General features: G+C 43.1%; 1 protein-coding gene across 3 annotated transcripts; it reads left to right on the top strand.

Annotated features, from left to right (window-relative positions):
- The first annotated feature begins 364 nt into the window (after nucleotides 1-364).
- Nucleotides 365-14,398, top strand: tbc1d31 (TBC1 domain family, member 31). Of its 3 annotated transcripts, none has more exons than XM_034207689.1 (23): nucleotides 365-764; nucleotides 1,564-1,704; nucleotides 2,462-2,577; nucleotides 2,710-2,888; nucleotides 3,281-3,432; nucleotides 3,533-3,692; nucleotides 3,776-3,976; nucleotides 4,086-4,244; nucleotides 4,381-4,460; nucleotides 4,553-4,699; nucleotides 5,248-5,381; nucleotides 5,660-5,793; nucleotides 5,873-6,052; nucleotides 6,142-6,374; nucleotides 6,450-6,522; nucleotides 6,655-6,734; nucleotides 6,804-6,939; nucleotides 7,113-7,205; nucleotides 7,551-7,673; nucleotides 7,827-8,021; nucleotides 8,289-8,352; nucleotides 8,429-8,614; nucleotides 12,573-14,398. In XM_034207689.1, the coding sequence occupies exons 1-23, from the start codon at nucleotides 694-696 to the stop codon at nucleotides 12,719-12,721; spliced, it is 3,186 nt and encodes a 1,061-aa protein (XP_034063580.1). In that variant the 5' UTR covers nucleotides 365-693; the 3' UTR covers nucleotides 12,722-14,398. The 3 variants fall into 3 exon arrangements, with proteins under 3 accessions (XP_034063580.1, XP_034063579.1, XP_034063581.1); XM_034207688.1 differs by having other exon boundaries at nucleotides 3,776-3,982; XM_034207690.1 differs by lacking the exon at nucleotides 8,429-8,614 and having other exon boundaries at nucleotides 3,776-3,982.
- Nucleotides 14,399-14,898: the final 500 nt, after the last annotated feature.

The following is a 14,898-nucleotide window of genomic DNA, read 5'->3' as shown; positions in this document are numbered from 1 at the left end:
TTTACACATACAAGGTATTTGCTTTGGTGTACGGTGGTGCATACATAATCAACATTTAAGGAAATTAGTTGTAGGAGATGATCAGAAATATAATATAACGCTTACAAAAAGAAAACTTATAAATAGAACAATTGGGAAACTGAATGTTATGATGGAGAATGATTGATTCAATGTTTCCCTTTTCACTAATAATAATACAATAGGCCTATACAAATCACAAAATATAATTATTTACAGATGAATATTACACACTTATTGTAGGGTCCCTCTCAGTTAGACCATATTTATGTAGTCCATGAGTGTAGTTTTCAACTACAACTCCCATATTGCTCCGCCTATTTTACGTCATTTTAGGGCGCCTAAACTGTTCTCAAAACAAGCAAAAACCTCTCCTGTAGCTGAAGTTGAAGCAAACTCTTAGAGTCTGATAACCTTTTTTAGGGGCTGTTGAACTTTGATTTACACTAAATGGTGGCGAGCTTTACGCCTTCTATGGCCGTAACTGTAGATAAGTGTAATGTTATCAAATGAAGCGCATTCAAATTTCGCGCTGTTTGATCCGCCTTTAAAGAGAGACCAGTCTGTTAGCTAGCCATGTTTGTCACCGTAAAAATGCGTCAAGAGCATACATAAGGTAAAGAGGACATTCTGTTTTGTATATGTATGCTGTGAGACCAGACAGACGTCTTTAAAATGGAGGTGACGGATATCGGAAACAAAGAAGAGGGGAAAGTCTGGCATCGAAAACCAACACCAGGAAAAGGGTAGGTCTCAAATATCCAGACGATGCACCTGGTTAGTGGTGTAATGTAACTAAGTACATTTAAGTACTGTACTCAAAATTATATTCCTTACACTTCTTTACAGCTTAGGTTAATACAAAATATAAATGGACTCATACATTATTATAGGCTATCCAGTAGTTTATAAAGTAGCCTAATTCAAATTAACCTTTACTACAACACTGAAGTGACGAACAAATAAATGCACCAATACTTTAAATAAAATAATTTTTAAAAAAACGACTTACTAACTTACTTTTGGTACTTAAAGTATATTTTGATGCTTATACTTTTTTACTTCAACTTAATTACAAATATGAATGCAGTACATTTACTTGTTGTAACAGAGTGTTTTACACTGCTTATTTATTGTAAGGGAGTTATGTTCTGTAACACGTGTTGCACTCCTCATAACGTTACATTCAACCAAGTATGAATATGAACTGTAAACATTTGAATGACAAACACTATGTATAAAGTTTAAAGGTATAGCCATATATTGTATACCCCCCCCCCCCCCCCCCCCCCCCCCCCCAAGAGATCTGTCTTTAGATCTGTTGTTTTTTTCCAGCCTCTTTTTTTAGTTTGTTTTTGAACCACTAGAGTGCATCCATGGTTCACTAAAAAGTGTTGCTGAGTTAGCATTTCTCCTTTCTAATGTGTATGTTTTTGTGTAATTGACAGTTAGAGGAATATAAAATAGCCTGTGATATATCACACTAGCCACAAATAGTAAATAGTTGGTTGAATCTTTTAAAGGTGTGTTGTTTGTCCTCTCCAGAGTGTTGGTGACGGTGGTCCGCACTGCTCAGCAGGCCAAGATAGTGCGTTTTCTCCATGTGACCTTTGACACCACAGGGGACTCCTTCCTGGCTGGAGATCACCATGGCAACATCTACGTCTTTGACATCAGTAGAAACAGGTGAATGACTGAGCTCAAAAGCCCAAAAATAATTGTGTTTAAGACATTCACAAATATAATGGGCCACTTACTGTCTTAATTACTGTGCACACTTTCCTTATCAATGCTAGTAATGGAAATGTAATACTGACAATTCTATTTGGAGTGGTAAATACACTTACACACTTTTTATTTGTCCCAATTTTCTTTTTAATATCCAAGCACATAATGTTTTATCATAAATGTATTTTCCTTTCTTATTTAGAGCACAGACAGAACACAGTTGCCTTAAAGGTCACCTATTGTGCAAAATCCTTTGTCATGTATTTTATACATCAACATGTGTCCCCTCTGTGTAAAGAGATTCTGAAAGTTTCAGGAAAAAAGATTTGCTCACTTTTTGTCCTGATCCATTTATATAAAAACCTGGTAACCAAGGTAACACCCCCCCCCCCACACCTTATCTCCTCCTAGAGTACCATTGCGTTCTTTTTAACCAAATATCTCTCAGAGGGGCGTGGGGAGGGGCTCCTTATTTTTTATCTCAGACAGAAAATCAGCACTTTAGAAACAGAGGGGTTTATGGGATGCTACAATGATCTGTTGGAGCCAAACACTTCCGAAACATGTTTGTATATATCTGAGACCTATAATATATTGATGAAAAACAGTATAATAGGGGACCTTTTTAAAGTGATCAGCCCTTACTCCTTAGACTCGGCATGCTTTCACATTTATCTGAGCTTGTGTTTTCCATTGCTTCTTTTCTTCGGTGCAGATTCCGTCTGGTGCAGAAGACAGGGCAAGCCTGCACTGCTCTGGCCTTCAGCCTCCGCAGGACCACAGAGTTCCTGGTGGCCTTGGCTGACTACACCATCAAGTGCTTTGACAAAGGTAGGATATGAAAACATCCCCACTTCAGTTTGCAAATTGTTATTTTCATAGATGTATGTTTTTTGGTTTTAAAGACTTTTTCTACACGAGTCATTTTCGATGACACTTATCTTTTCATTCCCTTAATTTCAGACACAAAGCAGCTGGTCAGTTGGATGCGGGGTCACGAGGGATCAGTTTCTTCGATCTCTGTCCACAGCTCCGGTCGCTACGCCATCAGCACGTCTTCAGACACGGCTCAGCTCTGGGACATGGACACCTTCGAGAGGAAGAGGAAGCTCAACATCCGACAGTCTGTTGGTATTCAGAGGGTAAGCATCCATAAACAAATAAAATAGCAGCATTCACAACGTGAAGCTTAGCATTAATGGGGCATTCTGGGTTTTATCTTTTGAAATAGGGTTTTACGTTTTTTTTCTTCGAACGGGCTGCACGATATGGGGAAAATAATGCCATATAACTTTGTTGAATATCGTGATAACCAATTTTTCTCCATAAATTAAATATATTGAACATCAAACTGAACAAAAGAATCACCAATAAAATATAATTATTATATAAATATTGTAGTCTTTTGCCATGTGTAGTAATTTTGGGTTAATTCTAAGCTATTGATACAATATGTCTCGCACATGTATGGTAGGCGAACATTTTGTGTTCTTTTTCAATTGTTTATGGGGACTGCACACTGTTTGTGTTGCAGGTGTTTTTCCTTCCTCTCAGTAACACCATCCTCAGCTGCTTCAGCGATGACTCCATCTTTGCTTGGGAGAGCGACACTCTGTCCTGCAAATACCAGCTCCCTGTCCCTGACTGTGGACCCAAAGTCTCCTACAAGGCCTTCGCTGTCACACGGTGGGTCTTTCGCATCACTACACCTAACTAGCTCAGTTATTATGTAGCTTCCAAAGTACTTTTTCATGATTTATATTTCCCACTCTCACTGTGTCGGCAGTGATGGTAAGAGCCTTGCTGCTGGGGGGCGTTCCAACCTGCTGCACCTGTGGTGTCTGGACAGCAAACAGCTGATCAGGGTGATTCAGATGCCCACGCAGGTCCGAACCGTCAGACAGCTGGATTTCCTGCCGGACAGCTTTGACGGAGGAGCCAGCCAGGTGTGGTAAATGTTAAACATATGATTATTTTCTCCACAGCAAACATGTCGGGTTTGTTAGAGCATTTCTTTCTGTCTATGTAGACGCTAGGTGTATTGAGCCAGGACGGTGTGATGCGTTTTATCAACATCCACACCTGCAAGCTGCTGTTCCACATGGGTTCCCACGACGACGCCATCACCACAGCGACGGTCAGCCCCAACGGCAGACACGTGGTGGCCATCATGGATAATGGCAGCATCAATGTCTACAGTGTTCAGAGTCTCACTCAGGAATTAAACAAGGTGGCAGTGAGTTGTGATATCAGATCAACAATGTCAAAGATTCAAAAGTGATGTAAGGTGTTGTTCTGTATGTGTGTTCATTATGTGTGTGTGCCCGCCCCTCGGCCAGCCTCCTCCCTCCAGGGTGGCAGTGGTCTCTGGCGGTGGAGCTGATCAGGACTTGTCCAACTTAAAGGTCAAGGTCAGGTCAGAGGTCGTTCAGAGAGGCAGGCAGACACAGGTGAAGATACTGAGACCCCCTGCTTGCTTTACAGCTGAGGAGAAAGAGGTAGGATCAACACTCATCAATGCTGTTATATTTTACATGTTCTTAATTTCTTTTAAGTCATAGGAATGTTCCACCACAAAGTATTACTTGCTACAATGAGTGGTTTTTCATGTTACGGTTATACTTCTTTGAACAGAATGAACTGCCTGCTGGTCTGAATAAGAAGAGGTTGGTCGCTCTGCTCAAAGGGTTTGGAGAGTATCCGGCTAAATACAGGTGAAGATAACTTCCACAGGATGAGGATTCATGCCAACCTTTTTACACTTGGTGTCAGATTAACATGAGACATTTGCATGTCTGTGTTGCAGGATGTTCGTGTGGCGGTCTCTGTTGTGTCTCCCAGAGAACCATGCGGCGTACAGCAGTCTGACTGACAAAGGCCTGCACTCAGCCTACCTCACTCTGCAGGATAAATACCCCATCAAAAGTCACAAATTACAGAGGGGCCTGCAGAGGTAATTGCTGCACACACACACACACACACACACACACACACACACACACACACACACACACACACACACACACACACACACACACACACACTATTGCAGTGCTTTCTTGTTTCTGATACTTGTAATTTAGTTTCTATCCTTTGTTTAGAGAAGAGTGTTAAGGCCAGGCCTGAATGGGAAGAAATAGGAGTATTTCATTTTTTTAATTTTGAATTCAAGAATAATGTAAAACGTTCAATGTATTTGCTTCCACTAAAAGTTGGATTTATTGTCGACATCTTACTCTATTCTTAAAAAAAATATGAATACTTAAAATCCAACCATATTCTCGCCCCTTGACTTAGTACTTACATTATTCTAGAAATGTATTACATTTTGGACATTTCAACTTTATTCTCTGCTGTTCGACTTATTCTCCACATTTAATCTTAATTCTCAACATTTGAACTTTTTAGTTTTAAAAAATAAATAAAGGTCTTCTCCCCTTTTCTGACCTTAATGCCTGACCCTGTTACTGTTCCTTAACTGTCCTCTCCTCCACTCCTCAGGGTTCTGTCTGCCTTAGCTCACTGGGCAGCCATCTTTGGAGAGGTGGAGTACCTCCCCCTGGTAGCCTTCCCTTTCGTCAAACTCTTCCAGAACAACCCAATGCTCTGTTTTGAGGTGGTGGCCACTGTCATAGGTACTGAATGTTTGTATTTATGAAGTAGTAGGCACAACATTATGAAAAAATATGAAATGACATCGACACATATTTGAAAGTATTGTGGCCTTTTTATGTGTAGAAGGTAGCACTGCTACATTCATAAGCCTAAAACCAAAAATCACTGCTACTAATGCGACTAAAGATTGTTGGACTGTTGACATTTCTGAACTTATTTTAAGCTCTGTTAATCAGGAATTTCAATGTTTTTTGGCTCAGTTTATTAGTCTGTTGATGACTGATGTTTGGTTGCACAGTGAATTGGGGTCAGCACTGGTTCGAATACTTTCCCAACCCCCCTCTGAACATCCTGAGCATGGCGGAGAACGTTCTGGCTCATCATGACAAGGAGCTGCTGCAGCACCTGGTGGACTGTGGCATCACCTCCCAGGTAACTGCAGGACAAACAGCCTGACGTGAAACACCCCTGTGATGCTAACACTTACTATGCATCTCTATACCTGTCCCAGCTCTACGTGTGGCCGCTGCTGGAGACCTTGTTCTCAGAAGTTCTTACTCGTGAGGAGTGGCTCAGGCTCTTCGACAACATCTTCTCCAACCATCCATCCTTCCTGCTCCTGGCCTGCGTGGCTTACATCACCTGCTGCCGGGAGCCTCTGCTGCTCTGCTCCCAGAAAGAGGACTTTGAGGTAAATGGATCAAGTCAGACCCATAGTCAGTAACTGGATGTCCTCCCCCATCTAATCATCCTCCATTGTCCTGTTTCTTTTCCTCTCAGTATTTCTTCCACCATCGTAACAACCTGGATCTGGGAGCCATGATAAAGGAGGCTTACCGGCTCATGGGCAGCACACCGGCTGACATCCATCCCAGGACTTTGCTCTCTGACTTTACTCCACTGACCAAAGGCCAGTACCCCGTGTTCAACCACTACCCAGAATTCATAGTGCAATACCAGAGCCGGGAGAGGGAGAAGATACGACTGCAAGAGATGGAGTATCTCCGCGAGAGGTGAGCGTATAGCTAGAGTATTAACAGTTTTAAGAAGATACATTTCAAGCTGTAACAGATGTTTTATCACACCAGGCAGGAGGTGTCAGCACTGCACACAGATTGCGTGCGTCGCCAGGCTGAAGAGGAGGCCTATTATGCACAACAGGTAGATATTGTTTATCATAAATCCATGTTAAGCACATATTATGTTATGATGAAATTCTTGTCTTCCTCGTATAGTTCGCCCTTATATGAAAATGTTGTGAGCTAAATACATGATTTCTTCATATGAACATAGGAGCTGTTGCAGAATGCAGAGGAACAGCGCAGAAACATCCTGGCACAAGAAGAGGAAAAACTAGCTCAGCAGAGGACAAAGTAGGAGAAAGAGAAAAGAGTGATGTGATTTAGCAGAATAGGCTTCTGACACGGCTCTGTTCTCTGCAGGTTGGCAGCCATGAAAAGAGAGCTGAAGGTGAAGGAGCTACAGCTGCTGGATGCGACCAAAAGACGTTTCCTCAAACACCAACAGGACCTCAGAGCCTCGCAGGTCCAAAGGCTGGACCAGGAGATCAGTACAAAGGTAACCTGGGGAGATGCATTCAAGGTGGTATTTCATATAAAGGAGCCCATGTTAGAAACACAAGCTCTGCTGATCACAGTTCATCCAGCTGGTGGGATTGTCTGTATGTATTCAAAGGAAACGTCATTTTGAGCACTGACTGACCCAAGCATAACCCACATGTTGTGCTACAGATGGATCTCCGGGAGCGAGAAACGGCTACAGCAGTCCAGGATCTGGAAGTCCGACAGATGGAGCTGGAGGCCCAGCGGAAACGACTCGAACAGGTGACCGAGATTCAAAAGACTTGAAACTTCTTTTTACTCGTCTTACGCCTTGTCTTTTGATTAACTTCTCCCTCCCTCCTTCCTCTATCCGTGTGAGCATTTATCCCCCAGTGATGTCTCATCTAAAGCTAGTAAACATGTTGCAGTTGAAAATACTAAAAGCATATGTTGTGCTTTCTCATGGGACATTTAATAGAGCACATGTTTGACACCAGTCCCAGGTCAGCCTTTAAGTTGAAAAAATGGTTTAGAGTATAGGTTACACTAAGGTAAAGCAACATATTTAGCTGATCACATTTTTGTAATAATTGTGCATCTGAAGTGTTTGTTTGTCGTTTCCCTCAGCACCTGTTTAAGGAGCAGGAGCGCGTGGGACGGGAGGTTGAGGAGGAGATGAAGATGAGGAAGGCAGAAAGAGAGGAGGAGAACTACACAGAGCTGTTACACCACACAGAGACCAACATGCAGGTTAGAAGGACTTTCCGATACGCAGCCAGTGTGATAATAACAACATATGTCAGCATTTCAAACACTTGTGAATTCCTCTGACTTCACGGGAAACTATCAAAGCCTCGCTGGCACGCAAACTCTGTATCTGTTAACTCTCTCTCACACACGCAGGCGCTGGAGGAGTCCCTAGCGGAGGCGTGCCAGCTGGGCCTGGAGTCGGACTGGCAGAGGGAGGTGGGGGGGCGCCTGCAGCAGGTCCACGCCCAGCAGCAGAGCAACAGGGGGAGACTGGCAGAGAGTCACAGGCAGACGCTGGCAGAGGAGGAGAGGCTGGAGGACACCATGAGGGATGTTGCCGGGAGGAAGGTGAGAACAACACGAGTGTTTGCCAAGACAACAATTTAAGTATTCCTAATGTACAACTATAACTAACAGCATGGGCGTTTCTGTTATCTTTAAATAAATATAAACAAATGGCTCTCAAGAAATTGATCTTTGTGATCGACACGCATAATATCCCACCTTCAATCCATGAATTACTAACTGTGAAACATCACGGAAGACACATTGTGGGGTCTGGAAAATGAAATGTTTTGCTTATTGTTATTCATAAAGGTACTTGTTTAATTGCAGTGGGATGAGGTAATGAATTCCAGAGCTGAGTTACAGGAGCAGCCTCTGTCTTCAGCTGAAACGGGTATGACTCCACACACACACACACACACACACACACTCGACGTGGATCTAATGTACCAGTGTGTGCTTTGTCTCAGACGTCCGAAGACAGATGAGGGTAGTATCGCCTCCTCATCGACCCATACCCGCCCCTTCTGTCAGTGCTGGACCCAGCGCTGCAGGTCCAGACATCAGGCCCGGCCCTGCCCCCCCCCTGAAGCAGGCACAAACCAACATGGTGTGTCTGAACAGCCGATCGCCTTCAGAGAGCACCTCCACCGTCTGTAAGTCACTGTAGACATTCTCCTGTTTTCTTAAGGTATACCAACAGGTGTGTTGTTTTCATACGGTGACGATACAGACTGCTTCAGCTCAAATGGCTCTCTGATGAAGAGCCACAAATGCAAAGCAGCAGCAGACTTGTGTTTGGTGACATGTCTGTGTTGCCCACCATCAAACAAAGTGATCAATTGCAGAGATCACAAGATGTACAATGCCTTGCAAAAGTATTCACCCCCCTTGGCATTTTTCTTTAATTCGTTTTAATTTAACGATTGAATTAGATTTGTTGAGAATGTGTGGTATTTGATATACACAACATGCCTACAACTTTGAAGATGCAAAAAATATTTTTTATTGTGACACAAAAAAGAAATAATAATGAAAAAGAGAAAACATGAGCGTGCATAACTACTCACCCCCCCCAAAGTCAATACTTTGTAGAGCCACCTTTCGCAGCAATAACAGCTGCAAGTCTCTTGGGGCGTGTGTCTATAAGCTTGGCACATCTTTCCACTGGGATTTGTTTCCATGCTTCTTGGCAACACTGCTCCAGCTCCTTTAGGTTAGATGGGGTCCGCTCGTGTTCAGCCTTCTTTAGGTCATACCACAGATTTTCCATTGGATTAAGGGCTTTGACTTGGCCACTCCAAAACGTTTCCCCTTAAACCACTCTAGCGTTGCTTTAGCAGAATGCTTTGGGTCATTGTCCTGCTGGAAGGTGAACCTCCGCCCAAGCCTCAATTCTCTGGCAGACTGAAACACAGTTTCCTCAACTATTTCCCTGTAATTAGCTCCATCCATCACTCCTTCTATTTTGACCAGCTTCCAGTCCCTGCCGATGAAAAACATCCCCACAACATGATGCTGCCACCACCTTGCTTCCCTGTGGGGGTGGTGTTGTGAGGGGGATCAGAGGGGTTGGGTTTGGGCCAGACGTTTACCTTGACGGCCAAAAGTTCCATTTTAGTCTCACCTGACCACAGGACCTTCTTCCACATGTTTGGGGAATCCTCCACATGCCTTTTGGCAAACTCCACACGTGTTTTCTTATTTTTTGCCTTAAGCAATGGCTTCTTTCTGACGACTCTTCCATAACGCCCAGCTCTGTGGAGTGTACGGCTTACTGTGGTCCTATGTACAGATTCTCCTCTCTCTGCTGTGGAGCTTACCAGCTCCTTCAGGGTTACCCTCGGCCTCTTTGTTGCCTCTCTGATCGATGCTCTCCTTGCACGGTGTGAGAGTTTTGGTGGGCGGCCCTCTCTTGGCAGGTTTGTTGTCGTGCCATATGTTTTCCATTTTAAAATAATGGATTTAATGGTGCTTCGTGGGATGTTCAAAGTCTGTGAGATTTTTTTATAACCCAACCCTTTGTCATACTTTTCCACAACTTTGTCCCTGACCTGTTTGGAGAGCTCCTTAGTCTTCATGGTGTCGTTTTCTCGCTTAGAAAGGCCACTTGCTGAGGTATGGAGGACTGAGGCCTTCTACAACAGGTGTATATATACAGAGATAATGAGGCACTTGATTTAACACAGGTGAACTTTATTTAAATTATTGTGTGACTGAAGGTCTTTGTTTGGGCTAAATAGCACACACCACTTTTCAGTTTTTAATTATTTTTTATGTTTTAAAAGATGCTCTCTTTTTTTTCACTTCACCAATTTTTTGTGTGTGTGTGTGTGTGTGTGTGTGTGTGGTTCACAAGTCTTTTTTTGCAAGTCCAAGTCTTTGGTCACGAGTCCAAGTCTTTGTGGGGTGAGACTTGATCAAGTCTCAAGTCTTTGGTCACGAGTCCGAGTCAAGTCTCAAGTCTTTGTGGGGTGAGACTTGATCAAGTCTCAAGTCTTTGGTCACGAGTCCGAGTCAAGTCTCAAGTCTCTAAAAAATAAAAGTCTCATGTCTCTTCTGGTTGTAATAAGCCTTCTATTGTCTGCTGCTATCCAGTCTGTTAAGAATACTGCACAGCTATATCTAAGAAATTCAAAGCATTTACTGTATTATTACCACTCCTATATCTATTAGCATACAGTATCCGTACTGATTAGTTGTTTGTTATATGATCACTTTAAACAGACTATTGCAATGCAATATGAGGAAAAACATCACACTTTAGCTAAATGCAAACAACTAAGCAAAACACTTCAGAATCAGAAATCAGTATCACAAATACTTTATTAATCCCCCGCAGGGAAACTGTGTTAAAAGTACTTTAAAATAAACATTTGTTCTGTGCCATTTGCAACTAAAAAACTATTGCTGCAATATTATCTGAAATATACTGAACTGGTGATATTAAAACATGACCTGTTCCAAAAGAGATATCTACCATTAACACCATTTACCAGCCAAATGCTGGTAAATCATGCAAGTGGCTGGTACTGTATGTTGCACGCACCAGCCACAAATAACAATGGCAATCTATTGAGTGGCTGGTAACATTTCAACATTCACTAGGCTAGCCATTTGGCCAGTTTGACCTCTGCAACCGTATTGTTTAATTACACTGGGTCTCTAATGACATCTTTTAAGTCTACTATAAATAAACATATTCCTCTATCCTCTCACTCAAACCCAGTGTAATGGTAACCTGATAAACCTGTAACATTAACGTTACGTGGTCAACAATAAACCTGTAACCTGCCTATAAACCGACAGATGTATTTATGTATGTAACTATGTATTTTTCTACGTTTAACGTTAGCCAGTAGATGGTGGCAGCGGAACGTAATGATTAACGTTACCGACCTTTTTTATGTCATGTCAAGAGTTGGATGTCAACGCCACTCAACGCAAACAAGTGTGACAAGCAAACATTCACTCATCTTTTCAAATATTCAGTTACAAAGCTAGTATCAAGCTAAGTTAACATTACATAGCTGATGCTGAGCTAAACATGTTTGCTAACCGTCCATATGCGTTAATGTGACTGACCTCTCCGGGTGAGTTTTCAAGTGCCTGATGAAATTTGACGTTGCACCAGCATCCTTGATTTTAATATTGCAGACTTTGCAGTGTGCGCTCCTTTTGTTGGTGCCGCCGGCGTTTTGTTCGAAGTTTTTATAGTTGAACCTAATTACAAGCGGTACAGCTGCAGGTGTGCCGCCGGTCGCCATGGTGTTACCATGATGTTAATGTTAAAGGTGGGGTAGGTAAGTTTGAGAAACCGGCTCGAGATATACTTTTTGTTATATTCCATGGAATGCTCTTAACATCCCGATAGCAATGAATATCTGAAGTGCTTTCACAAAAAATCCATAAAAAACTTTCATCTGTGGAAGCCGTAGTACTGTAAAAAGTACGACCAGTTATTTTAGCCGGCCCGGCTAAAATAACTGGATGGCCTACCTGCCTGTCAGCCTTCCATCGGGGCACAAACGTATCTCGTGCCCTCATTGGTCATGTGCGCGTTCGTGTGTGTTGGAGGAGGGGCTCTGTAAGGAAGTGGCAGATTTTCTCCGGTTGTGTATTTTCAGATTCTAGCGATCTCGAGCCGGTTTCTCAAATTTACCTACCCCACCTTTAATACGCCAAAAATAGAAAACACAAACTCGAGTCCCCATCTCTGGTGTGTGTCAAATACTTTCTTGTTTCTCATCTTGCTGGACAATGGTTATTGCAATTGGGTAACAAAAGGTTGAGACCTTATGAAGCACTAAACCTACTTTTTCGTAGAAGGGGCATTACAAATATTTGTATAAAGAAGATGCTAAATAAATTAGCTGTTATTTTTCACAAGCAATCCATTAGTTGTTTGCTTAGTAAAAGAGCAAGAGATGATGTTAAATTGCTCTCAAGAGGGGTGGGTCGAATGGGCAATTACTCTCATACATACCTTTTTGTTCATCATTCAATCATTTAACTGTTTCATCCATTGCAGCTCTAAATAATATGGCCAGCCTTCTCTTCAGTTTGAGTGTGAATAATGTTTCTATGTGTTTGTCTTTCTTTGACTCCTGACAGTTTCCTTGGACAGAGGTCGGGCCCAGCTGGACAGCAGCGAGAGAAATCTGATGAAGGAGATCAGAGAGTTGAGACAGAAGCTGGCTGCCAGAGCCAGAGAGGGCAGCTCCTCCCCGTCTGTCCTCACTCTGTCCTCTGTCTCCCAGTGACACACTCTGTCCTCTGTCTCCCAGTGACAGACTCTGTCTCCCAGTGACACACTCTGTCTCCCAGTGACACACTCTGTCTCCCAGTGACACACTCTGTCTCCCAGTGACACACTCTGTCCTCTGTCTCCCAGTGACAGACTCTGTCTCCCAGTGACACACTCTGTCTCCCAGTGACACACTCTGTCCTCTGTCTCCCAGTGACACACTCTGTCCTCTGTCTCCCAGTGACACACTCTGTCCTCTGTCTCCCAGTGACACACTCTGTCTCCCAGTGACACACTCTGTCCTCTGTCTCCCAGTGACACACTCTGTCCTCTGTCTCCCAGTGACACACTCTATCCTCTGTCTCCCAGTGACAGACTCTGTCCTCTGTCTCCCAGTGACACACTCTGTCCTCTGTCTCCCAGTGACACACTCTGTCTCCCAGTGACACACTCTGTCCTCTGTCTCCCAGTGACACACTCTGTCCTCTGTCTCCCAGTGACACACTCTGTCCTCTGTCTCCCAGTGACACACTCTATCCTCTGTCTCCCAGTGACAGACTCTGTCCTCTGTCTCCCAGTGACACACTCTGTCCTCTGTCTCCCAGTGACACACTCTGTCCTCTGTCTCCCAGTGACACACTCTGTCCTCTATCTCCCAGTGACACACTCTGTCCTCTGTCTCCCAGTGACACACTCTGTCCTCTGTCTCCCAGTGACACACTCTGTCCTCTGTCTCCCAGTGACACACTCTGTCCTCTGTCTCCCAGTGACACACTCTGTCCTCTTCCCAGTGACACACTCTGTCTCCCAGTGACACACTCTGTCCTCTGTCTCCCAGTGACACACTCTGTCCTCTGTCTCCCAGTGACACACTCTGTCCTCTGTCTCCCAGTGACACACTCTGTCCTCTGTCTCCCAGTGACACACTCTGTCCTCTGTCTCCCAGTGACACACTCTGTCTCCCAGTGACACACTCTGTCCTCTGTCTCCCAGTGACACACTCTGTCCTCCGTCTCCCAGTGACACACTCTGTCCTCTGTCTCTCAGTGACACACTCTGTCCTCTGTCTCCCAGTGACAGACTCTGTCTCCCAGTGACAGACTCTGTCTCCCAGTGACAGACTCATCTCTGTCTTCATCACAGAAACATATTCCTATCTCAGACTACAGAAACAGACTGAGGAGCATCCTGGCTGCTGACTGTCATAGTGTTCCTAAAGCATCCTCTAAAAACCACTTGTTCTCGTTCTGTGTGCATTCAGTCCTCTGACTGGCTCCATCATCTGCTGAGTTCTCTGGTAAAATCCCCACTAGCAGCTACAGTACCATTCATTTTCAACTCCGTTCTATCTGTGACTCTGGCCAAACAAAAGCCAGAAGCTGCATCATCCTCACTGTCTGTAGCCGCTGAACACTACCCTGTGTCACAAAGTGATGCAACACACAATACTTTGTATATGATAGACATCTGTTAGTTTGTTTACAGAGCAGTGGAACATCTTTGTAACTATTTTACCTCCAAATGTGTTATTGTATCATTCCAATGTAATGTTCATTTGTACACTTTATATTCATAGTTGTAGATTATTTAAGTATTCTTGCTGGTGCCCCATTTAGCATTTTTATTTCAATGCATTTTCTGTAATTTTATTATTTATGATCTGGTTTGGATAAAATATTTTTTAAAAACCTAATTCCACCTTCTCTTTCATTTTGCTTTTAAATAATTTATAGAAAGTAGGGGTTGGGGAATAAAGGATGGGATGGGAATTTGAAAGCATAAGTATATTCGAATATTCGGCCCCCCAAAAAACGGTTAACCGAAATGTACATATCCTATAAAATAAAAAAAATTCAATAACTTTTGGGAATAAATAAATACATGTTCAAATAAGTATAGAAACCAAGTCTAATTTGTCAAATGTATTGTAGTTATTGTAGTGAGAAGGGACAGGAACGTGAATGGAGGTGGTGTCTGCATGTACATACATAAAGACACCAATTTCAAAAACCGTACTGACCTGCATCATGAAAATATTGAATCTGTGGGTTGAAATTCTTTTTGACAATGCTAAATCTGTAATAGTCGGGACAATCTATAGACCACCGGAACAGAGTGACTTTTATGATACATTAGATGGGTGTTTGGCTGATGTGGGGGATGTAGAGACAATTATTATTGGAGACTGGAACA

The sequence above is a fragment of the Gymnodraco acuticeps genome, unplaced genomic scaffold (genome assembly GCF_902827175.1).
Source record: "Gymnodraco acuticeps unplaced genomic scaffold, fGymAcu1.1, whole genome shotgun sequence".
Classification (NCBI taxonomy): Eukaryota; Metazoa; Chordata; class Actinopteri; order Perciformes; family Bathydraconidae; genus Gymnodraco; species Gymnodraco acuticeps.
Note: the sequence above shows the minus strand (reverse complement) of the source record. Positions and strands in the feature narration are given on the sequence as shown.

Excerpts from the sequence above, each read along its gene's own strand:
- tbc1d31 (XM_034207688.1), top strand. The coding sequence starts at position 694 with ATGGAGGTGACGGATATCGGAAACAAAGAAGAGGGGAAAGTCTGGCAT. Across the intron at positions 3,693-3,775 it reads TTGACGGAGGAGCCAGCCAG|ACGCTAGGTGTATTGAGCCA; the intron begins GTGTGGTAAATG and ends CTGTCTATGTAG. Across the intron at positions 6,940-7,112 it reads ACCAGGAGATCAGTACAAAG|ATGGATCTCCGGGAGCGAGA; the intron begins GTAACCTGGGGA and ends GTTGTGCTACAG.